The sequence below is a fragment of the Equus caballus genome, chromosome 26 (assembly GCF_041296265.1).
Source record: "Equus caballus isolate H_3958 breed thoroughbred chromosome 26, TB-T2T, whole genome shotgun sequence".
Taxonomy (NCBI): domain Eukaryota; kingdom Metazoa; phylum Chordata; class Mammalia; order Perissodactyla; family Equidae; genus Equus; species Equus caballus.
The window spans coordinates 37,334,767-37,360,985 of record NC_091709.1 but is presented as its reverse complement, the minus strand read 5'-3'; the positions used below and the strand labels follow the sequence as shown (position 1 = coordinate 37,360,985).

The 26,219-nt window shown below is 38.9% G+C and overlaps 1 protein-coding gene across 15 annotated transcripts in view; it reads right to left on the bottom strand.

Moving 5' to 3' along the window:
• ITSN1 (intersectin 1) overlaps positions 1 to 26,219 on the bottom strand; it is a 213,988-nt gene that overhangs the window by 105,225 nt on the left and 82,544 nt on the right. For all 15 annotated transcript variants that reach the window (XR_011433019.1, XR_011433018.1, XM_023630068.2 and 12 more), the window contains 9 exons: positions 24,146 to 24,246; positions 18,741 to 18,804; positions 15,284 to 15,421; positions 13,568 to 13,683; positions 10,271 to 10,533; positions 7,984 to 8,133; positions 7,756 to 7,896; positions 758 to 845; positions 480 to 619 (listed from right to left, as the gene is read on the bottom strand). Coding sequence is in view for 13 of the 15 variants with exons in the window: in XM_023630068.2 (XP_023485836.1) it covers positions 480 to 619; positions 758 to 845; positions 7,756 to 7,896; positions 7,984 to 8,133; positions 10,271 to 10,533; positions 13,568 to 13,683; positions 15,284 to 15,421; positions 18,741 to 18,804; positions 24,146 to 24,246 (1,201 nt within the window). In the remaining 2 variants the exon portion in view is untranslated. The remainder of the gene's footprint in view (positions 1 to 479; positions 620 to 757; positions 846 to 7,755; positions 7,897 to 7,983; positions 8,134 to 10,270; positions 10,534 to 13,567; positions 13,684 to 15,283; positions 15,422 to 18,740; positions 18,805 to 24,145; positions 24,247 to 26,219) is intronic.

The window sequence follows — 26,219 nt, the reverse complement described above, 5'->3', positions numbered from 1 at the left end:
ATTAAACAATAAAATTTTAAAATATGAGGTAACAAAGACCTACATTCAAAGACAATCTTGAAGGTAAGAGGTGGCAGAAAAATTCTCAGTTTTAAAAGAGAAAATAGTTCCTTTTTAGTGATCTTCAAAGAACGTAAGAAAGGAGAAGCTTTTGGGGCCTAGCTTTCGGAATTCAACTTGACGTAGGGATCAATAGAGAAAAGGATGGAGACGTTTAAAAATGTAATTCAGGTTAAAGATAGATGTCATGTTGGGGCCACTCAGCCCTCATTTCTAGATGTCAAATTTATCTTTATATTTTCAAGGAGAAAAATGCAATTTAGATCATAGAGTTTCATCTGTAAATGTGAAAGCCTTCAAAAAGGCTGACAAACCAGCACAATAAATTTTTCTGCCTGGGACTAAATGTCAACGAATCATCTGGCCAGTTAGAAAAATTAAAGGCAGGACATACAGGTAGGAACACACAGAATAGTTACCTTCAGCTGATTATTGAAAATGTCAATCTCCTGCAGTTTTGACCTAGTTTCCTTCTCAACTTCATCCAGCTGGTCTCGGAGCTGCTGCCGAGCTAGTTCTTTTGCTTCTAGGGCTCTTTTCAGTGTAAGAAGTGAATCTCCTGTTTTAGGAAAACATTGCAACACGAGAAAAACAAATTGGCAGTGAGGAAAAATGGTTTTGAATGTTCTCGTTTCACTTAAGGAAATTCTTGCTAGTGAAAAATGAAAAGGACAACTTTAAAAATATAAACACCTACTGTGCAAACTGTTCTGCTGAACTTGTTTTAATTGGTCATTGAGTATCTGCTTTTCTGGAATAAGTCTTCCCAGCATTTGCTGAGACTCCTAGGAGAGAAGGAGGAACACGACAATGAATGACGGGAAAACGACCACGTGTAGATTCAAGGCCCGGGCAGACACCAGTCAGTTTTCTCGTCCCTCAAAGGCTCTTCAATCTTATCCCAAATCCTCTATGCTGAAACTGCATTTAATTGCTAGGCAGGGAGGTTCCTGCTCACTTGCCAAGGAATCACTGCTTGCCAAATGCTTTTCGCTGAAATAGAGTTAAGACAGTTATAGCTCCCTTGATATTTCTTAAATTTTTGTTGACTTACTGCCTATTTATAAGCTTTAAAAAATGTACTCTAAGTACAACTCAGCAAAGAAAACGGGAAATAACGATCTCTCGGTTGCACTGGATCAAATGTAAATGCAGTGACCCTGTGGTTCATAAACTGACTCAGTCGTCTAAAGAGGAACTTTTCTTTTCTGAACTTTGACACTTAATAGAGCTGAACCGAGGTTGACCATACACCTGAAGTTGGAAACAGAAATCAAAAAGAGATTTTTAACAACTAGAATCTTAGCTGCTGTGCATGTTTTTCCACCACTCAGGACAGCGCGATGATTTTAAACAGGTACACTAAAGTCCAACTATTGTTTAACTGACATAAGAAAAAAGCTAAACCACACTGTACAAGGCTGTTGGGAGTTTTCACGGGTGACTTGTCAAGCAATGTATTGTTAAGTTCAGCTGAAATTATCCTATATAGTTTCTACATTTCAGTAAAACAACGGCCTTTCTAGCATCTAATAAGGAATACTTGACTTTTATTTTTACCTTGATTTAAAAAAAAAAACCCTCTATGTAGTAACTTTTGGTTTGGAAAAATAAAAATGCCTTAATTAAAATTTTTCACCGGAGGCTAAGAACCAGCCCTTCTTGGAACAACCGTCTTCAGATACAGACTGGCTGGTGTGTAATAACCCTCTGCGTCCTCCATGTCTGAACAATAGAGAGATACAGCCCAACAGAAAGGACTTGGAGGCATCTTCTCATAGGAATAATCCAGCACCACCACTCCCGCCCAAATCTGGACAAAACAGAATACACGAAGCAGATTTTTTTCCCAAAAAAGCGCAGCCAATGGAGCTTCCCTTAGTCTCCTCCCTAAATCAGGGCCAGGCCCTTCAACCCAATCCCGAAGGTTCTTTCCTGAACCAAGACAAACAACGAAGGACCAAGACGAAGCCCAGCTCAGATCACTGAGACTGTTTTACTCACTTAAACATTTTTTTTTTAAGATTTTATTTTTTCTTTTTCTCCCCAAAGCCTCCCAGTACAGAGTTGTGTATTTTCAGTTGTGGGTCCTTCTAGTTGTGGAATGTGGGATGCCACGCCGAGGATTCGAACCAGTGAAACCCTGGGCTGCCGAAGCAGAGCGCATGAACTTAACCACTCGGTGTGGCCGACCCCAAACTCAGTTCTAAAATAAGTCAAACCAATAAGAAGGGCTGCCTGACTCACTTGCATAACAAGAATCTGATAATCCCCATAAGGAAGGGGGACCAGTATCTCCTTCTCTACTACATGTTTGAGTTTCTTCAGACTGTGTATTATTTTTCACTTCATTCTTTTTCAGGAACCCAGATTTGTACTTTGTGATCAATGACTGCACACACTAAGTATGAATCTTAAATAATAAAGTTGAGTTTGGCACACATATTCAATGAGATAATAAACACATGGCCTTCACTCCTAAATTTCCCAAGGGAATATTTTATGAAACTTCTTATAAATAGTTAATGAAAGACATATAAAAAGAGTTACCATAAAGAAGAATATACCTTAAAAAGGTATATGCATTTTTAGTATTTTCAAATAATTTCTAGCAGTGAATTTCCAATATTATTTACATTATGTCATATCTTAATATCTCAAATTGATTACAACTTAAAAGTACAAGAAATAACAACTGACAAAACCGAAAGGAAAATAAGACAAATTTACAGTGAGAGAGATTTCAACACTCCTCTCTCAGCAGCTGAAAGAATTCACCAGATCAGTAAGGACACAGAAGATGTGAACACCATGAATCAACCCGATGTGATTGATGTTTATGGGACACTCCACCCAACTACAGAAGAGCACACATTCTTTACAAGCGCACATGGAATATTCACTAAGACAGATCATAAGCTGAGCCATAAAATGAGGCTCGATAAACCTAAAAAGATAAAAAAGAATTGAAATCAGGGGCCAGCCTGGTGGTGTAGTGGTTAAGTTCACGCCCTCCGCTTTGGTGGCAGGGGGTTTGCCAGTTCAGATCCTGGGCACAGACCTACCACTGCTCGTCCACCCATGTTGTGGCAGCATCCCACATAAAGTGGAGGAAGATTGCCACAGATGGTAGCTCAGTAACAATCTTCCTCAAACAAAAAGAGGAAGATTGGCAACAGATGTTGGCTCAGGGCCAGTCTTCCTCACACACACACACAAAAAGAACTGAAATCATACAGAATATCCTCATAGATCATAACATAAATCAGAAATCAATAAGTTATTTGGAAAAAAACTCAAATATTTGAAAACTAAACAGGATAATTCTAAACAATCTATCAAAGAAGAAATGACAAAGGAAATCAAAAAATGTTTTGAATTGAATAAGTACAAAAACATGATATGATAAAAATTTGTGTAATGTGGCTATGATAATGCTTAGAAGGAAATCCATAGCTTAAAATGTTTATGTCAGGAATGAAGTCCAGATTTAATAATCAAAGCTTCCTTCTTATGAAGCTAGACAAAAGCAAATTAAATCCAAAATAAGTAGATTGACAGAAATAATAACGAGTCTTAAGTAAATGAAATAGACAACCAGACATACCATAGAGGAAAATCAATAAAAGCAAGAGCTTATTTAAAAAAAAATCAGTAAAACCAATAAACTTCTAGCTAGATTGATGGAAAAGAGGAGGAGGAGAAGGGAAAGGAGAAGGAGGCAGAGGAGGAGGTAGGAGTTAGAGGGGGAAAGAGAAGATAGAAGTTCCCAGTATCAGGAATGAAAGAAGTGACATCACAACAGATCCTACAGACTTGCAAAGAACAACAGACTACTACCAACAACTTTATACAAATAAATTTGATTAACTTAGATGAAAAGGACAAATGCATTAAAATTGTCAAAACAAACTCAAGAAGAAATAGAAAATCTGAATAGCCCTGTATCTATTGAATAAGTTTTGCAATTAAAAGTCCTACCACAAAGAAAGCTCCAGGTTCCAAAGGTTTCACTGGTGAATGCCACCAAAAATTTAAAGAAGAAACACCATTTCAACACAAATATTTTTAGAAAATAGAGGAGGAAAGAATACTTTCCAAATCATTTTTCTATTTATTACCCTGATATCAAAATTAGACCAGGACATTACAAGAAAATGATAAACTAACACCCCTCATGAATTTAAATGAAAAGATCCTTAACAGGAGCAAATTGAATCTAGTAAAATATTTTTTTAAACAGTAATACACCATGACTAAGTGTGGTCTATCCTAGGAATGGAAAGTTGGTTCTACATCCAAATTTCCATCAATGTAGATCACCATATTAACAACAAAAAAGAAGAAAAACTATGCAAACATCTCAATACATGCAGGAAAGAAACATGGCCCAATTCAACACCCGTTCATGACAGAAACTCAGCAAACAAGAAACAAAAAGGAAGCCCCTCAATCTGATAAAGGGCACCTATAAGAACCCAATAGTTAAGATCATACTTAATGGTGAGAGACTGAATGGTTCCTCCATAAGATCAAGAACAAGACTCTCATCATTTCTATTCAACATAGTACTAGAGGTTGTGATCAATGCAGTTAAGACAAAAAAAAAAGAGGGCCAGCCCAGTGGCGTAGTGGTTAAGTTTGCACACTCTGCTTCGGTGGCCTGGGGTTTGCAGGTTCAGATCCCGGGAATGGACCTATACACCACTCATCAAGCCATGCAGTGATGGCGTCCCACATACAGAATAGAGAAAGATTGGCATGGATGTTAGCGCAGGGACAATGTTCCTCAAGCAAAAAGAGGAAGATTGGCAACAGATATTAGCTCAGGGCCAATCTGCCTCACCAAAAAAAAAAAAAGATTAAAAAAAGAAATAAATGGTACATAGATTGGAAAGTAAGAAATAAAGCTGTCTTTATTCACAGACAGTATGTTTATCTATGTAGAAACTCTAAGGAACTACAAAAAAGCTATTATAACTAAGAAATGAATTAAGCAATATTGCAGATATAAGGCCAATATATAAAAATATATTCTATTTCTATATGCTGGCATCAAACAATCTGACACTGAAACTAAAATATGCAATACACAATAGTACCAAAAATCACAAAATACTTGGGGATAAAGTTTACAAACTATGTACAAGACTTGTATACTGAAAACCACAAAACATTACTCTAAGAAATTTGTAACATAACAACCCAAATAAAATCAAGAGATATGCCATAAGACTCAATATTATTAAATGCCAATTCTTCCCAAATTAATAAATTCAATGGAATTCCAATCAAAACTGTAAGTATTTTTGTAAAAATTGACAAGCTAATTCTAAAACACGTGGAAATGGAAAGGACCTAAAAGAGTCAAAATAATTTGAAAAGAAAAATATTGAAGAACTCATACTATGTGATTTCAAAAATTATTACACATCTAAAGTTATCAACGGAGATACTGGTGAAAGGACTGACATAGAACAATGGAACAGAATAGCGTCTGGAAAAGATCTTCACACATAGGGTCAACTGATTTTCAACAAGCTACCACGGTAATTCAATGGAGGAAAAGGGCAGTGTTTTCCACAAACGTTGCTAGAACAACTGGGTATTGGTATGGAAGAAAAGGAACCTCACCCCTTACCCTACACTTTTGCGAAATCAACTTGAAACGGATCATAGACCTAAACAAATAAAACTACTAAACTCCTAGAAGAAAACATAAGAGAAAATACTTGCAACCTTGGGACAATCAAAGATCTCTTAGATAAAACACAGAAAGCATAAAAACAAAAAAAAAAATTAATAAAATGAATTTAATCAAAATTTAAAATTTCTGCCCTTTAAAAAACACCATTACAAAAATGAAAAGGCAAGCCACGGACTGGCTGAAAATATTCACGAAACATATATCTGACAAAGGACTTGTTACAAGAATCTATAAAGAACTCTTATGACTTCAGAATAAGATAAACAACTCAATAAAAAACAAGTAAAAATTTGTTCACAAAAGACACACACAAAAAGCTACATGCCAATACACAGATGATGCCCAACATCACTAGTCTTCAGGGCAAAGAAATTAAAGCCACGTGAGATACTGTTACACACCCACCAGAAACGGTAAAATTAAAATTAATGACAATATCAAGTGTTGGCATGGAAGAGAAACAACTGAAGCAATCACACACAGCTGGTGAGAATGGAAAATGGTACAGCCTCTCTGGATCGGTTTGATAGTTTCTCACAGAGTTAAGCATGTACTTATATGACACAGTAATTCCACTGCTGAAACTTAACCAAGAGAAATAAAACATATTTCCACATAAAGACTTGTAAATAAATGCTCATCGCAGTCTTATCCATAAAAGTCCCAAACAGGAAAGAACCTAAATGTCAATAAACCGGTGAATGGATAAATAGGGAAATACTACTCAGTGATGAAAAGGAACAAACTACTGAACCACTCAACAATACGAATAAATCTCAAAGTCATCATGCTAAGAAAAAGAAGCTGAGATAAAAGCCACAAAGTTCAAAAGTGATCATGTTTTATGATGACATGCAGAACCCTATCTACATGAATTTGACGCTCCCTCAACTCAATAAATGAAACCAAACCAGGTGACATGATAACAACTTGATGGCCAACTTTGGATAGGTAGTAAAATGAAAGTAGAATTGCTTATAGTACTTCATTGTGTCCCCAACTATTCTTGACACATGTATCTCTTATACTCCCCCTAAAATATTTACCTGCACTTCTTTATTGTGATTCTCACAGTAAAGCCAAAGTCCCATGAGTGGATTACAGGTTCCACATGATCCAGCCCCCACCTGCTCCAATGACAGTGGTCTCCTTTCCATAACTGGCATTCCAGAGACTGGCTATAGCCCAGGACTTTCACACTGTTGATCCCTACTTTGAGCGTGCTCTGCCAGATAGCCACATAGCTTAGCTGCTCATCTCTTTCAGGTCTTTGCTCAAATGGCATCCTCACAGACAGGCCTGTCCTGACCACCTTATTTAAATCACAGCCAGGACACTCTAGGTCTTCCATGCTCACACCCCAGAGCACTTTTCTTTTTTCTTTCTTATTAAAGATTGGCACCTGAGCCAACATCCTTTGCCAATCTTTTCTTTTTTCCTTCTTCTCCCTGAAGCCCCCCAGTATATAGTTGTATATCCTAGTTGTGAGTGCCTCTGGTTTGCTACGTGGGATGCCATCTCAGCATGGCTTGATGAGTGGTGCTAGGGCCACACCCAGGATCCGAACCCATGAAACCCTGGGCCACAGAAGTGGAGTGCACGAACTTAACCACTGGGGCACAGGGCCGGCCCCTCCAGAGCACTTTTCATTGTCTAATAGAGGACACACTTGATTTATTTTGTTAGTGTCTGTCTGCCCTGCAAATAGAAGGTAAGCTCCACAAAGGGGGCTCTTGTCCCTGTCGTTCACTGCTGGGTCCTCAGTGCCTACTAGAGCGCGTGGCCTGGCACACAGCGGTGCTTGGCAAACGTGCTGAGTTCGTTACTTCACAGCCTACTTTTCAGGCAAGGACCTTGTCTACTTCATCCTGGCTTCCCAGCACCTAGCACATGGGAGATGCTGGACGCTTGCTGGATGGATAGATGAATGAAATGAATCAGAGGAAAGCACGTAAGCCGAAAAGCTTTTCAGGAACGCATGTTCTCACCTGTAACTGTTGTTGTAGATGGGTGATTTCAGCAATTCTCAACTCTCTGGATTTGTTTGTACTTTCAATTTCTTGCCTTTGGGTGGTCAATCGACATCTGATATCTTGAAGTTTTCCTTCTAGTTGATGCTTTTTATCATTCTTTAACAAACGAAAATAAAAAGAACTATTAGCATTTTAATGGCTCAATGTTAGTGTACGCCCGAAGCATAATCAAACTTCACTCACTAGGGCTTCTAATTCGAATTCCAAAGTCTTTTTCTTTGCTTTCAGTACGACTATGTCCTCTTGTTCTTTGTTTCTTTGATTTAGCAGTTCTTGTCTTCGATTCCGTTCCCATTCAAGCTGTCGCTGCCTTTCAAGTTCTCGTTTTGCAGCCTGTGACACAGATGAACAGACGATTTATTAACTTTTCAGTACTTACAGTATACAATGTCTCTTAATAAATGTAACACATAGTAAGTCTTTTTTTTTAGGGATGGAATATTATTAAACATTACAAGAATTTATATTACAAAAAAGCAAAAGAATTTTATACAAACTGTATTCCATCTATGGGAAAAAAGGGAATATTCAGAAAAGCTATTATATTTACATGAGATGAAGACAGGATCATTTCACCATTGGAATTCAATCCTTCATGCCTTCAAGAATGCTTATGTGCTTAATAAAATTGCTCTTCCTTATTACTGACTCATAAAGAACAGGGAAAATTTCTTTCATCTAGTAAAATCAAACCAAAACCCTCAGAACAACAAAACAAAAAACAAAAAAACTTTCTTCCATCAAATAAGAAATTATTATTTTTTTCAAGTTTCAAAAGTCTGTGACCCCCATCACCCCAATCATTCACCTCCTCTCTAACCACAGAAGGTTCTGTAATTTCTGTGGCAATGTCAGCTCTCCTCACTACTGACTCTGAGGGCGGCCAGGTAAAGCACCTGTCTGAGGACATGGGGACTCTTTTTTTTTTTTTTTTTAAAAAGACTGGCACCTGAACTAACATCTGTTCCCAATCGTTTTTTTTTTTTTCCTTTTTTCTTCCTTCTCCCCAAAGCGCCCCCAACCCCAGTACATAGTTGTATATCCTAATTGTAGGTCCTTCTGGTTGTGGCATGTGGGATGCCGCCTCGGCATGGCCTGATGAGTGGTGCTAGGTCTGTGCCCAAGATCCGAACTGGCGAAACCCTGGACCACCAAAGTGGAGAGTGTGAACTTAACCACTCGGCCATGGGGCTGACCCCTGCAGGGGACTTTTTATTGTAATTGCTTCTTACATACCTGTCCTTCAGCTACACTGTAAGGGCCTGGAGGACAGGCACAGTACCTATTCACCATGATGTCCAGGGACTACCAATGTCTGGCACATGTAAATGCCTATTAAATAATTCTGAACAAATACTCCAAAATGTTTTTTTGTTTTTAATTGAAAAAAGAAAGGTTGTTTATCTTTCGATAATCCATCCTGAAATTAAAATCCTGTTAAGTGTCTGTGTGTTTCTACCTGAATAAAAGGCTGGTTGTGGCTACAAGTTTTCCAAAGCAATTTTTAGGAGATGAAACCAAAGTATTATTTTTTGCTAAAAAAATTCCTCATCTTTAAAATACATTTCATTCACACAAGAGAATCATGGCGTTGCTTCAGCAGCAAGATACTAAAACTGGAAAGACCGACAAGAGATTGGCTTAGCCCCTATCCAGCTATGGCACCAAATTTACGAAGCTTTCCATAAAATATAGTGAAGATTTCCTAGACATATTTTTTAAAGTGAAAAAAAAAGGTGCAGAAAGATGTAATTAGTATGATACCATTACTGTGGTTTAGAAAAAAAAATTTACACTAAACCCCCAACCTTTCCATCATATAAACTTCTACATTTCTACATATGTATACAAATGCAGGGAACAAAGTCTGAAAAAATACTTAACTGATATCACTGGTTTGTTACCAGAACTACATTAACAAAAACTCATGCATGAATGTTCATAGCAACATTATCCATAAGAGCCCAAAAGTAGAAATAACCCAAATGTCCATCAAGTGATAAATGGGTAATAAAATGTGGTATATCCATGCAATGGAATATTATTCAGCCATAAAAAGGAACAAAGTATTGATTCATGCTATAACTTGGATGAACCCTGAAAACATTATGCTAAGTGAAAGCCAGACACAAAAGGCCACATACTGCATGATTCCATTTACATGAAAGGTGCAGGAGACAAACCTATAGACACAGAAAGTACCTTAGTGGTTGTTAAGGGTTGGGGTGTAACTACATAATGGGCATAGGGATTGGGGAGTAACTACATAATGGGTAACAAGTTTCTTTTTGGGGTGATGAAAATGTTCTGGAATTAGATAGTGGTGACGGTTGCACAACTTTGTGAATTCACGAAAACTACTAAATTGTAAAAGGACGAAAAGACTGTATGAATGCGTTACTTGAATAATTCTGAAGGGGGAGTGCAGGAGCACACACGCTAACTGTGGGGAGGCTGCACAGCTGCTTACCTCTCGTCTCTCGATTTCTTTCCTCCTCTCCTCCTCCCTCTGACGTTCTAGTTCCCGTTGCTTTTCCAGTTGCTTCTCCAGCTCCAGCTGTCTTTTGCGCTCCTGTTCCTGGCGCTCCCGCTCTTTCCTTTCCTGCTCTGCCCGCTCGAGCTGTGCCAAGCGCTCTTGCTCTTTGCGCTGCTGCTCCAAGAGAGCTTGTCTTCGTTTCTCCAGTTCCAGGTTGCCACGTTCAAAATTCTCACGCTTCTTGTCTTCAAATGTTACTTTAAAACAAGAAGTAGAACAATCATGAAAAGTCATGATTTTCAACATACTATTTTCAAAAGAAAAATTCAATGGCATTTTTGAAATTTGTGCTATAAACGCAAACCCAGAAGCCCCAAGCTTCCTTCACTCGTGCCCTCATTAATAAGCACTATGAAATGCCCTTCACCTAATCTCCTTGATTACATACTTTCCCCTCCAGGATGAACACCATATCGTGGTATTCAAAATGCCAAACACCGTTTCTAGAATAATCTTTCTATAGCAGTTCTGCATCATCACCAATCTCCTTTCCTTCTCTGTTACTCTTTCCTTTCCCTTCCACATGACCTTGATTCAGCAACTGACTCCCTCTCTATTCTGTTCCATGAATCTCTCTCTCCCCTTAGCTTCTAACTCTGCTGATGTGTCTGTGACTCTAACAAACAAGACAACTTCTGAAAGCAGAGGTACGAAGGTGAGCATCCTGTGTCTCACACTGAAGAACAAACTGTGCTCTCATCAATATGTAGATCACATTCAGTAGATAATTTTCTTCTAACCCACTATTCAGTTTATTTCTCCTGAACACTAATTATGAGTTTTAGACCTATTTCCCAGGTCATTCATTTTTCTCTGATCCTGCTAACATTGTGTTTACAACCATTTTACTTGACTTTTTTTTTTTTAAATCCCACCCTCCACGTCCCTTACTATGTTTTCAGCAGTGTCTGTTCAATTTTGTGTTTGCCTCACATGCTTCTCCTTGGAACCAACCCAGACAAGGGAAGCTGTCACGGCCAGCCTGTGTAGCACGTCATTCCCATTGTTCCTGACCTATTTCAAGAACTGTCACTTTGCACTCTGTCTCGAGATCTGCAGCTATGAGCGTCCTTCCTTGGCTTCTTCCCACATTCCTGTCTGGCCTTCACTGCTTTAGACAGACTCTGCTCACACACTGTCGTCAGGGATTAGAGACCAAAGGTGGAGAGCACGTTTCGGTTTTCTTCTTCTTCTTGCTCCTTGAGTGATTTCAGAGGGGGCAGCATCCCCTTTTACTCTGCCACCTTAAAACTGAACGTCCCCTCAGCCACAGAAGGGAATGCAGTAATGATACAGGCTACATGTGGATGAATCTCAAAAGTATTACGCTAAGTGAAAGAAGCTCGACATAAAAGGTCATCCATTGTATATACATTCATATGAAATATAAAGAATGGGTACATCCAAAGGGACAGAAAGCAGACTGGTGGCTGCCAGGGGCTGGGGGGGAAAGGAGAATGGAGAGTGACTGGGTATACTGTTTTCTTTTGGGGTGACGAAAACGCTTCAGAACTAGATAGAGGTGATGGTTGCACAACACTGTAAATGTACTAAATGCCACTGTTATGGACTAAATGTGCCCCACTCCACTGCACGAACTCATATGTCGAGGTCCCCAATGTGATGGTATTTGGAGATGGGGCCTTTGTAATTAGGGCTGAGATAAGGTCATGAGAATGGGGCCCTCACGGTGAGATTAGGAGCCTTATAAGAAGAGGAAGAGAGAGAGCTCTTTCTCTCTTTCCATGGACACAAACCAAAGAAAGGTGAGGACACAGCAAGAAGGCAGCTATCTGCAAGCCAGAAAGAGAGCCCTCAACAGGAACTGAATTGAGTGGCACCCCAATCTTAGACTTTCCCATCTCCAGAACCATGAGAAATACATTTCTGCTGTTTAAGCCACCCAGACTACAGTATTTTATTATGGCGGCCCAGGCTGGCTAACACAGCCTGAATTGCACACTTTAAAATGATCAAGTTTACGTTATGCAAATTTTACCTCAATTAAAAAAAAGTGCCTATACATCTTTTAAATTTCAATATCTGGCCCTATTTCTGGTACATACGACCCACATAATAAATGACTGTTGAAAGAATGAATGCATGAAAAAAAACTCTGACGATGTCACTTTCTGTTCAGAACTTTAAATGAATATTTACCACAAACAGAAAAAGAAAATTCTAAATTCTAAGGATTCCTGTCCTTATGTGCCTTTGAGACTTCATTCCCATTATCATCAACCTGAAACGTTGCTCCCTCCCACTTGTAATGACTCTATTCATCTTCAAGTCTCAACTCAACTGTGACCTCTACCACACGGAACTAACTCCTCATCTCCTTCCCAGTCCACGCCAACCAGCCATCAGTGAGCTCTGCTGAGCATCTATAACGCTGCCTTCAGGAATTTATCACACTTACGCATGCTGTGATGATTGTTTATGTGGATGTCTTAAATCCTCAATTATAGTATAACCTTCTAGAAGGTATGGACCATGGATCAATGTTTAGAATCTTCACTGTACTCAGCACGTAGCCTCGCACAAAGAATATCTTCAATAAGGAGTTCATCAATGAACAAAAAGTAATTTAATTTAAAGAGGAAATTGGGAGAGCTAGTGTCCTGAGCAGGTCAATTAACCACGAGCACTTTAAATGCAACAAAATGACACTGACAAAGTATTTAACACAGAGAGACTCCACAACTGTTTCTTAGTACCAATTATTTCATCACTAATATTCATAGACACTTTAGAATATTTTAATAGTATGGCAGATTTATCACTGTAAATGAAGACTCTTTAAAATAGGTCCATATTAAATTTAAAATAGCTTCCTGTTACCGAGGAGTTTCCAATTCTCTTATAACAACCTAAGAAAATAACAGTAGGCAATTTTACATAATATTTCTGCACTGGTGGTATTAAGCAACCACCTTAACGGTTTATCAATTGAGTGTTTTACAGATAACATTTATAAAATTTTTGTTTAGTAGTAAATAACCATATTTCAACTTAAAAGTTAAAACAAGAGTGTACTATGCATTAGCAAAGTACATAGTGTTCTTAATTTTCTACACATATCCAAATACAAAAGCATATTATGTGTCTCCTAAGATCTGTTAAAGGAACACAGTAAGAATGTCAAAAACTAAATTTACTTTTACCTCCATCTTTGCCTTAGAGATGGACAATCTCTAAGATGATATAACTCAAACACAAAAACTGCCTTACCAGGTAATTTCTTTTCTAGTTGTTGCTGTTCATCTTCTAAAACTGGTTCCTCTGGTAACCTCTGATCTACTGATGTCGAGCTTACGACAGAGATACCACTGCCAGATCTAACTCTTCTGCAATTGTGGAAAAAAAGAAAAAAGAAACAAATTCACATAAAGCTATCTAGGTACAATGGAGCAAATTATGGAAAAGAATTTTTAAAGATTATTCCATATCATAGAGCAAATTTCTTTTTTTTTTTTCTCCCCAAAGTCCCAGTACATAGTTGTATATCCTAGTTGTAGGTCATACTAGTTCTGCTATGTGGGATGCCGCCACAGCATGGCTTGATGAGCAGTGTGTAGGTCTGCACCCAGGATCTGAACCAGCAAACCCCCGGCTGCTGAAGCAGAGCGGGCAAACTTAACCACTCGGCCACAGGGCTAGCCCTGTAAATTTCATTTATAGCGAGAAGAAGATAAAGATTTGGTCCTCTCTATTTATAAAGAGGTTTTAGAAAATGAATATTTGAGCATGATCAGACTCTGACTGCCAAGTTTGTTCAAATGGTTAGAACCCCTTCAAAATTAGGGCAATTCCAAAGGATTGAATTAGTGAATAATCGTCAAATGGCTAGAGCCCTGCCTGGGACACAGCAAGTGTTTGCTGTTACTACCACTACCCTTCATGGATTGTTAAATTCCTCCAAAGGAAGATGAACAGCTCAGCTAAATGGGAGCATCTCCTTTCCCTTTACAAAGTCTCTCCATTTTTACACATGAAATGTCTACACTTCATAATCCTTACAACAAATCACTTAGTTTACTGATTAATTTCACTTTAAACCATTAACCTTGCTCTTTTAAATCAATTTACCTATCTTTCTTTTTATGCTTTTTTATCAGCCTCCAGAGTCAAGTAGTGATTCCTGCAGCTGTGAGATTTTATGGACCAAGTGCCCAGCTCTGGGTTCCTCCCCACACAGTCGGTCCTCTCTCTCAGCTTGCTCCTGTTCCGTGCATGTGCTGACGGTGATGGCTTCATTTCTCTTACTTTTATGGGGATTTTTTCCCCAGTCTTTCCTGACGTTTGAGGAAGTAGGATAGAAATTCTTATCTGTGTTTCTTTCACTCTTCTTTGCGCTTATAAGATCTGCTATTTGTCTTTAAGCTAAAGCCTTGAGACGTAGCTGTCTGGGGGGGAGCGGGGAGCGTGCATGTGAGCCTGGAGGTGGAGGACACCAGCCACTGTGGCTTTCTCCCCGCTGGACCTTGGTCTACCCTCTCGACACCTCCACTGAGACTGTGTTCCAGACTAGGGTGATCTTCTTTAATTATCTTCCTGATAATAATTTCTACATTGCCAGCATTCTGTTACCTTTCCAACATACAGAAGTCACAGGCAGAATCTCCTTGCTTTATTTTCTATGTATAAGTTGATACAGGTTCACTTTGCTAAAATTTTTGGTGAGCTTTGATTATACAGATTGGTACAAAAATCACCAATTTTTTTATGTTTTACTTGATTGTTTTACTAACAAACTATAAGTACTTCAAAGAACAGAACAGGCCCAAGATTAACACAGAACCTAGATAAGAGGATTTTCTTGAATTCATAGATATTTCATTCACTCACCAGCAATAAAAGTGACCATAAGATACACAGCTAACAAAGCCAAGTTTGTAATCCACATACTCAGCACACAATTTCTTATAAGAGCCCAATGTTCCTTACCTAAAGGAAGGTGGAATGTATTCTGGAGGCAGGACGGGTGGCAGTGGTTGGCCAGACATAGCTACATCAATTAGGTGCATAGCCAGAATAAATTCTTCTGCTGTGAGTTTTCCATCTTGATCAATGTCAGAAAGATTCCTATTCAACAAAAAGTTAATTGTAATCTAGTTTCATGAAAACGCATGCTTGTTATTATTCATAAGTGATTTAAATGTTCTATTTTCTTATTCTGACTCTAGGCCAGTTGGGTCTCCCTGTGCCTCAGTTTATAAAAATAGTACCTATTTCATACTACTGTTGCAAAAATTAAAAAAAAAAAAATCCATATAGTTGGGATAGTGGTCAGTATTCAACAGACGTTAACCATGATTATAATTATATTCTTCTCAAATCTTGCAAGCCCATTTAAAACGTATCATACACATATTCTAAGTGTCTTTAAAGACTATGCTTGGCAAACTATCGGGTCAGATAATAAATATTTAAGTTTTGCAGGACACACAGTCTCTATCACACTGAATTCTGTCCTTGCAGCAGGAAAGCAGCCATAGACAACAAATAAATGAATGGGTGTGGTTGTTTTTATAATAAAACTTCATTTGCAAAAACAGGTGCAGGCCAGTTTCGGCTCACTGGGCTTAGCTGGCCAACTCCTGACCTATGCCTACAAAAGTGGATCTTTATGGCCGCCAACCACAGAGCCAAGATATTTTCTGCTCCTTAATCTCAGGTTTCAATTACCACCATTCTTCATAATCAACTTGCCCTAGTAGCTAATTAGAGTAAACCGATTTTTCTAGCAAGTCCAACAATGTGATTCTACTTAACTTCTGGACACCAAAAGAGCATGCAGGACAAGGCTGTTCACCAGAATCCCAACAGGACAGATGCTCCATTGGAAACCTGGCTTTGCTGATGTCACAGATCAAGAACCTCCTCTTAAATCTGCAATTTCCTCAGGTGGCATAAACTCTCTTGTTTTTCAAAGGTAACTTCCATAGAGTAAGAGTCACCCTTTTTAGAGGACAGCTGTGCAAGGTTTGATGAACATATTCGGTTGTGTAACTACCACAATATACAGAACAGCTTCATCAGCACCAAAATGCCCCCATATCTTGAGTCAACCCGTTCCTTTGGCCCCAGCCCCTGGCAACCAATGATCTCTTTTCTGCCCCTGTAGCTTTGCATTTTCCAGATGCCAGGCTCCCAGTTTTAAAGAGAACAGAGCCACAGGGAAAACCCCTGCCTGCTCCTCCTTTCCATGTCCCACCACTAGCCGCTCCTAGGTAGACCCCATTAGAAGGCAGGGGAAATTCTTATTTGTTTTTTTCCTCACACTTGACTATTTACTTGCCTATTTACAATGGCTGTAAATATTTAATAAAAATATCTTTTTATTGTGTAGAAGGAGAATATAATAACTTTCTAGTAGGAGAAGTCTCGAGTATTTTTTTCAGAGGGTAGGTTATAAATGAGAAACTTAAGCACTTCAATATATTCTAGTGTCATGAAAAAACCTAATAAACTGCCAATCAACCTCTATAAATGTTAGCTCTTAACTTGGTATTTCAGAGGGCCCTAGGATACTGGTACATATCCAGACTTAAAGCGGTCGGGATGTGTCACAGACGTAAGATGTTATTAACTGGCCTATTATTATTCTTTCGTAAAAGGTTGACCCTTTAATACAAAGCAGAAGGGACCAGGACTGGAGCTTGACCACTGAGGAAGCAACCATATCAATGACCACTGCAGCAAATCATGAACTTAGCATGTAAGCAGTTTCATTACAGACCAGGCTTATTTTCTAGGCAGAATCAATGAATAATGCATAACCCAGAGACACATACTTTTAAAAAAAATTTTTTTTTAATTTTATTTTTCCTTTTTCTCTCAAAGCCCTCCAGTACATAGTTGTGTGTTTTTAGTTGTGGGTCCTTCTGATTGCGGCATGTGGGACGCCACCTCAGCATGGCCTGATGTGCAGTGCCATGTCTGCGCCCAGGATTCAAACTGGTGAAACCCTGGGCCACTGGAGCAGAGCGCTCAAACGTAACCACTGGGCCACGGGGCCAGGCCCTACATACCTCTTAAGAAATCATTATGGTTAACATTTAAATATAAGGAACCCAAAGGACCTAGCAATGCCTACCAACAACTTTTGAAAATCAATACAAAATAGACAAAGAGACATTTACATGCCTCCTGATGAAAGTATACAATATCATCTCCGATGCAGTCTTGCAAAAAAAACCAACCAAACTCAAATCTGATGAATGGCTGTCAATCAGGGATGATTGATTTTGTACCCCAGGGACATCTGGCGATGTCTGGAGACATTTCTGATTGTCACATCTAGCAGTGGGGATCTACTTGCATCTAGTAGGTCGAGGCCAGAGATGCTACTAAACCACCTATAACGCACAGGACGGCCCCCCACAACAAAGATTATCGGGCCCAAAATGTCACTGGTGCTGAGATGCAGAAAACTTGCTCTAGATCTAATTACCAACCTACAGGAAATACAGGAATAAATTAACACCACAGGATGCAATCATCAAAAGTTAGACTACAAGAAACTATAGGACAAATGATCTGGGTTTTTGTTTTTTGAGTGGAGGAGTGAGGAATAAGACAAGGGGGAGTTTAAAGGTTAAAGGAAACTTAAAAAGATTTATCAACCAATTGTTGCAAAATGTAGATTTATTTCAGTCCTGATTTGAACAAATCAACTATAAAAAAATTCTGAGGCAACACTATCTGATAAACTTAATGATAAGAATTACTATTATAATTTTTAGGTGAACTACCGATATTATAGTCATGTTAAACAAAAAAAATCCCTGGGGCCGGCCCAGTGGCGCAGTGGTTAAGTGCACATGTTCCACTTCGGTGGCCTGGGGTTCACCGGTTCAGATTCCGGGTGCGGACATGGCGCCGCTTGGCACACCATGCTGTGGCAGGCATCCCACATTTAAAGTAGAGAAAGATGGGCACAGATGTTAGCTCAGGGCCAGTCTTCCTCAGCAAAAAGAGGAGGACTGGCAGTAGTTAGCTCAGGGCTAATCTTCCTCAAAAAAAAAAAAAATCCCTATCTCTTTTGGAAATACAAGCTGAAATATTTGCAGATGAAAACAATATAATGACTGAGATTTGGCTTAAAATAATCAGGAAGGAGGAGGGGAGAGCCAGGACTAGCCATGAGTGGAGACTTACTTACGCTGCATTATGAGTTCTTAAGAATTCATTATATTAATCTCTCTGCTTTTGTATTTTTCAAAATCAAAAGGGGAGAAAGTAAGAGAGGTAATCATCATCACCCACTGAAAAATTCAGCATACTGTCCGCACGTGCCCCTATAAACAACGGCATCAATCTAAGGACTCATCAGGCCATACCAATTTAAGAAATAAAAGTTTCCCTATGCAAACCAAGGAACTTTTTATTCCTTACTTACCATATTGAAGCCAGCTGAGCCTGTGGTAAACTTGATTGCATAAGGATAGTTCTTGCTTGGGGACCTAAAAAGAAACCAGGACACAGACATATAGAGGAATCAGCAAATCCTCACTGTGCAGGAAGACCAGTGTTCTGCCCACATGGCCTGTGCAATCTCACGCGATCACAGTGCTTTAAACAATATTTGCTAGTACTCAAGGGGATTTGTGAAAAGGAAATTAAACCCCAATGAAAAAGGTAAGAAACACAAAGCTCCACGTACCCAATAAATTTTTGTTAAATGGATGTTTAATGAAGAGTGAGTAAAAGATTAGAGTTTCAAAATATAACCTGCCCTTTTGTCTGGATTACCATCTCTATTTGTCTTGGGCTTTTATTTGCATTTTATTTGCATTATTCTGTCTAAATTCAACATCTTCTGCGATGGTCTGTTGCCTCCACCATGACTATCAGACAAATGCAGAGAAGATTCAGACTCTTGGAGGAGAAAGAGATCTTAGAGAGAAGTCTTCTAACCATTTCACTATACAGACTTGAAAAAAAAAGAAAAGTGATTTGCTCAAAGTTGCACAAACGGCTAATATCACAGCCATTTCTTACGTTAGCAATAAAGAAAAATTCCTGGAATTTCAACTCTCTTCTCAAAATCAGCTCTCATTTCTTAAATACTTGTAAATATCTTCATTTCTGGCATGAAACTAGCTTTAGCTATGAGCCAAAGGCTACAATGGGAGATTCTGACTGTTTCAATAAACCAGGGTTAGGGAGAGAGAGACAAATATGTCTTATAGCCATCACTGCCTCCCAAGGCACCTCATCAAAAACACAAAAGTGGATGTGTTTCTGCAAGCAAGCTGTAGCAGTGAGGAATCTCTGAGGATCACAGCAAGGATCCAGCACAGGAAGTACCAGAGACAGAGAACGGCAGAGACAGCGCTGAGGCTGGGGGCACCGGGCCTGGTTCCATCTAGAATTTGCTGAGTGACTTGGGGTAGGCAGTTTCCTCACTTGTTGGACCCTGGGTTTCTCATTCCAGAGGTTCCTTCCAGATTTACAAGTCTATGATCCATCGTATAAGGAACTGTAACATGGAGCGGAGCATAGTGCTGGCACAGAAAAAGTGCTCGATAAATGGGAGTTAATATTACTCACAATACTTTAACTTTCATTTACACATGAAATATGGACAGAAAAGCACACATGAATATATACATGTGTATTTTTACATGTGCACTTGTATACAGCTCAAGTAATTTGCCAAACTGAAAACAGTCAACAGTACCCAGAGCATGAAATAGCACCCCAGAAGCCCTCCTGAACCCCCTTCTCATCATTCCCTCCAGCCGAGCGTAGCCTAATGTCCGACGGCACAGTGTGTCTTCTGTTAAGTCTGGGTTATTTTGCTCAACATATTATCATGTGTAGTTGCAGAACATTAACCCTAACGATAGTTATATCGTTATGTGATTATGTCACAATTTATTTATCCATTCTACTGTTGGTGGGCATTCAGGCAGTTTTCAGTTCGGGGCCGTATGAATAGTGAACATTCTAAGCTTTGGTGAACATGTATACACATTCCTGTTGGATGAGTGTGTGTGAGTATTGGGAGCATCTAGCATAATAAGCAATCTTTACTGAATTTCTATGAAAGTTCTAAAGGTTCTGTGGTATACTGGAGTGAGAAAAGTTCACTGATCATTGTATTTAGTCTCTAACATCGTATTTAGAATGTTGGCAACATTAAAGTAGAACTAGCAAAACTTCAGTGAATCCTTTAATTTATACTTGTAACAATTCTGCCCGCTTCAGAACTAAGTTACTATTTCATCTACTCTCAACAAAAAGTGTAACAACAAAAGAAACGATCTAGCCCTGGATCTGGACATCAGGGACGTGGATTCTGGAAGTGACTCTTCTCACACCCTAATGACATGTGACGTTAACAAAATTACTTGCACTCTCTAACAGGAAGTTCCTTCATCTCTGAAATGAGGGAAATGATCCAGAACAAGGATTGGCAAAACATAGCCCAAAGGCCATATCCAGCCCACTGCCTATTTCCGTAAATAAAGTTTTATTGAAAGATAGCCATGTCCATTCATTTAAGCATGATATATGGCTACTTTTGTACTACAATGGCAAAGTTGAGTGGTTGCAACAGTGTATGGCCGCAAGCCTAAAATGTTTACTATTTTGCTCTTTACGGAAAGTTTGTTGACCCCTGTATTGGAAGATCACACTGTCTTTTGCAATTCTAATACTTGACTCTATGTGTCCTATGACAAGATTGTGAAACATTAAATTAGATCAGCAACAGTGAAGATAGCATCTTAGCATAACAGGACAGCCTAAAATTGAGCTCTAAGTGCACAGAACTATCCTGTAGAAGCCTATGTTCAGAACAGGATACCAGTCTTGGCGTACTGGCTTATGAGGAATCATTATGGGGATAAACAGAAATCTCGAGTCCGCAAACCCTACTAGGGGCATCCATGTGCAGGTAAGGAAGCATGAATGGAAAGAATGGAGATAATTAAATGAAGGTGATGTTTTATTTCAAACAATAACTAAGACTAGCTTTTGTGATTACCATACGAACAACCAAATAACATATCCATTGTTTCAGAATGCAAGAAGATAATAAAATACCTCTTTGAGAAGAGAGCTAGCACTACTAGGATTATCAGAATTCTAGAGCTACTTATATAGCCTTGATTAAAGAACAGGCCCTCTTAATTTATCAGACTGTCTCTTTTAAGACCACCCAATAGGATACTCATCAAGTTGCGAATGAACAAGGGGATGCCCACATAACCAACTGCATCAGCTAAATCAACCCAGGTAATCAATGGGGGGTAAGCTGTGCTGCTGCTAGACCAGCTTTCCCTCCCACAGTGATTAGCTCATATCACAAGTTCAGAAGTTCTCACTATCTTCTGCTTTGGGGCCAATCAATGGCATTCTTATGCCCACAACATACTCTTACAGACACAGCCAGAATTAGATGGCATCCAAAAGAAGTATGTGAAAGTAAAACACAATGGTACTCAGGCATCCCTTTAACACCAACAGCGCATTATTAACACTGGGGATTTGCCACAGGCTACAGCACAGACCAGTGAGGCTGCAGTTTACACGCAGTTCTCGGAGCACTATGATTCCACCCTACTCCAAAACACACGCGTAAGGATAACCTAGATTCTCCTCTAATCGATAATAAAACACAAATTTTCCACAACTCCTATACTTTAACTGGTATTCATAGCACTAGGATGGCACAACTCCAAGGCTGAGAGCTATTGCACTAGATTAAGAAATTGTAATTATATGCAAGTTTTTATGATGTTTTTTAATTCCTTTAAAACAAGAAGCCACAAAAAAACAAAACCATGAAGGAAGAAAAACAAGAAATTAAGAATATTAAATTATATATTTCACTTGGGCCTCTTTATATTCTGGGACTTTTCTCAGTTTTCTTGATATTCCTCTTATCCTTAACCTGAGTGAGTAACTGCTTTGGGGGCCCAGGATTCATACAATTATTTTCATGGTTGTGATCATGACAATGATCTTTGTATTTCACCCATCGCAACACAACTGCTCTGCTTCCATCAACAGTCTTATTTGGCCTAAAATATACCCTATATTGATTCCTCAAAAAGAGGAAGCAAACTAATTTTCTTTTATTTATTCCTATTTTTAAATTTACTGTAAGAACTCACTCTATTTAACATTGACTATACAAAGATCTGGTTTGAAAATAAAATTCCCACCTTAAATTCTTGCCCGGACAAAACAGTAGTAAGTATACCAATAAACCTTAGCAAATTCTGCTCTTTCCAGCATATCTCAAGCTTTACTTTCTGTATCAGATATTAAAAGTTCTAAATATTCCAGTGCCTGCATCATTACCTTTGAGATGCAGATACTGCTGTAGTTGGACTATTTTAATTAACGCACAGAAACACCAACAATGCTTTGAAGAAATGTTTTCAGATTCACCAACAATGTGGTCCTGGGTCTGTATGGAGTACTGGTGTCAAACTGTGTTACACAGGACAGTCACGCGTTGCTTAACGAAGCAAATACAATCTGAGAGATTGGCCAGCAGGCGATTTCGTCCTTGTGCGAACATCACAGAGTGCACTTACACAAACCTAGATGGGCTAGCCCACTATACACCTAGGCTGCAGGGTACTAAGCTATGAGACCACTGTTGTTTGTGCTGTCCATCGGTGACTGAACTGTCATTACGGAGTGCAGGGCTGTACTCAAAACTATATACTGAATATTCCTTCAGTGCCCATGTAAGCAGGACTGGTGTTTCGTGCCCTGTATAAAAATGACAGCTACTGCTTCAGCAGAGTGAGCTGGCATACAGAGAATCTGCGTCTACTTGAAATTCCCCCATTCAGATACAAATACATGCTTATTTGAGATGACTGCTGAGATCCCTTATGGGGACACGGTTCAAGACTAGACCAGAACCCTTCAAAGTCTCACCCAATCCTGACTTTTTAAAACAAGGATGAATTTTTCTTTTGGAAGTAAAAATTGCAATTGTAAGTGATGGTAAGAAGCAGATAAGATAGTAAGAATCAGAAATTAAAAGTGTTTTGTGTTATATATCAGTGCTTTTCCACCTCAGGAAAACTAACCCATTCTCCCTTCCTTTCCTATTTGTTAAAGGGCACTTACATTTTTCCCTTTTACACATAATGTTCATCAGAGGTCTCTATTTTCCTTTATCAAAACTATGCTTTTCTTTATGACTCTCTAATCAATTTTAAGTGTTTAACCCCTCATTAGAAAGGTTTCTGAACAGTATCTGAAAATCCTATGTACCCTTCTAACGCAGACTATAGAATCTTTTTTTGTAATCCATTGACATCACATAATTTAACTCTGGCCTTTTATACATGAAGAAATAAGATCCGTATAGGTAAAGGGACCTCCACTAGTCAGTGACAGAGCCAGGTTTCAAACTCCCCGACCAGTCCCCTTGCACCCCGCACACTGCTTTAAACACTGACTCTGCGAGCAGGCAGTTTCAAGTTCACCTACAAAGCTGGACTTCAGAACTTGAATCAGATTTTGTTCACAGCAGCACTTCTTTGCTAGTGCTTTGATTTGCATACTAGTGGCATTCCGTGTGCAGGAGGATCTTTGGTCTACGTTCCGTTTACCAAGAAGCAAAGTGGCAGGAGCCTGTGGCACTGGAGAATAAACTAACTGTGACATTATCAGTAGATGAGAACTCAAGATGAGAGGGACAATGAAAACACTGTTTAGAAAAAAAATAGAGAAAGACATTTGCAAAATACCATTGGCTCAACATCTATAAACAATTTGCATTCAGAACAAAGATACTTCACTAAATTAATTCTTATTTGCAAGTACCTGTTAGATGTCCACTCATAGTTTTGTCATGACTGTTGAACAATTGTCTGTATTTCAGTCTGGATGACTGAGGAACAGCCCATTCCGCCACTGGAGGGACACTGGACGGGACAAGAGGGAGGACAGGAAAAAAATGACTAACAGTAAGAAACAGCCTAAGTTCTTTAAAAACAGTAAACTAAGAACTCCTCTAGAAAATTAGCTTTAACATCTTATTCACTTTCTAATCACTATTTCTGAATTTTCTGTAATGAGTATTTTCATTTTTTAAGGTTATAAACATTTCTCTCAAAACATATAAGCTCATTATTTTTCCAAATCAAGGGTAAACTTAACAGACCAAGTGGCTGCTTCAAGTTACATATATAATTTAATAATTCAAAGTTTCTATAAAAGTATGGACAATCTCCTTGGAAGTGGCGTGATACAATAATGTCCAGGCTTTTCTAAACTTCCAGAACAGTTATCTTTTGGTTTAAAAAGTAATGCTGACAGCAAACAAATAATTGCCTAACTTACTACACAACAAAATACAGGATGTATTTCTTAATGAAGGGAAATCGTTTCATTCTGGGAAGTTCAAATTCCCACAAATGGAGAGCTTCCCAGAGACAACAGAGCACTTCCAGGGGCTAGGCAAGTCAGCAGAGCAGTGAGGGAGCTCTGCTTTCTGGACTGCGATCCAGACCCCACCTTTCCTTGCAAATGTTCAGCAACACAGACCCGAGGAAACCCCTGCCAGCAGTCAGCTTGGGTCTAGACCTCCGCAGTGAGGAGTTCCTCAGAGTGGTTCCCACCCAGGTAGCACATTGGTACCCAAGGCTTGTTAAGAGCCAGATGTCTAAATCAGGCAATTTAAACACAGTGGCTGAGCTGACTGTAAACATGGCATCCCACTTCCAGGAAAGATTACAACCAATGCCCCATTTGCAATTTCCTTTCATTTCAACAAAAATATCCATTTCTCACATGTAAAAGCAAAATTTTAATCATAAATTAAACCTATTCATCCTTATTTATGTATATTATCTATGCACTTATACTTACTGTATGCACTTCTTAAAGCATAGAAGTGGCTCCCAAACACTTGACAAGTACCTATATAAACTCACCTTTTCAATTTTTATAAATTTCTTAATAAAAAACACTTACCAAGATCTATTCTGCTGTGAGTACTTCTGCAACAACCCTCTCATTTTAAACTAACTTTTTGCTGATTCCAACTCTGGCCTATTTGTTAAGAAGCTAATTATCTTTCTCCTGCACCCCAGGAATGCAGGGTGTTACACACAGAAGGTGTCCCAGATTAGACTTATCAAGTCATAGTTTTCTGCCAAGTTCCTGAGAATTTAAATAGACTCAAAACTCATTAATAGGAAACCAAAAAGTTAGATGTGACATTACCAAAACTTGCTAGAAATTTCGACTATTGAAAACATGACTACCAAAAAAAGAGTTGTTTTAATAGCATTAATGTTTGCTAATACTGATTGTTTATTCGTTCTAATGGCACAAATCAATTTTAAGACGGATTTCAGAAACCCTTGTGGGGAGCCCGAGGAGACTGAAAACTTCAGCATGGCATAGGAGAACACGTGAAAAACAGGGAATTTAGTGTTAGCTGATCTGAGTTTAACTCTCAGCTCTGCTACCGTTTGCTGAGCTGCACAGCACGACTCTCAGACAATAACTACTGCACAGGGGTTGTGGGGTTGAAGGAGATTAATGAGGTATTTGGCAAAGCAGATGCTCAATAAATGTTCCCGCATCTTAGGAAGAAAGGCTGAATTACGTGGAACACAAACACCTGTGTACCACAATTCACTGAAGTTTTTAGAGCAAACTTCCATGGGCAAGAACTCATGCCTTAAAATCAGAAAGAACTCAGTTCAACTCTTAGCTCTATCACTTAAGAGTTACGTTATCTTGTGCAAGTCACTTAACGTCTCTGAGCTTCTTCCTCATCTACACCATAGAGAAAATACTACAGTCATCTTATGGGTAAGAAGGTGCGCTCTCAAGGAGCTAACGTGCACAGGGCACATGGTACAGTGCTTTTCAGTTGACGGATTCT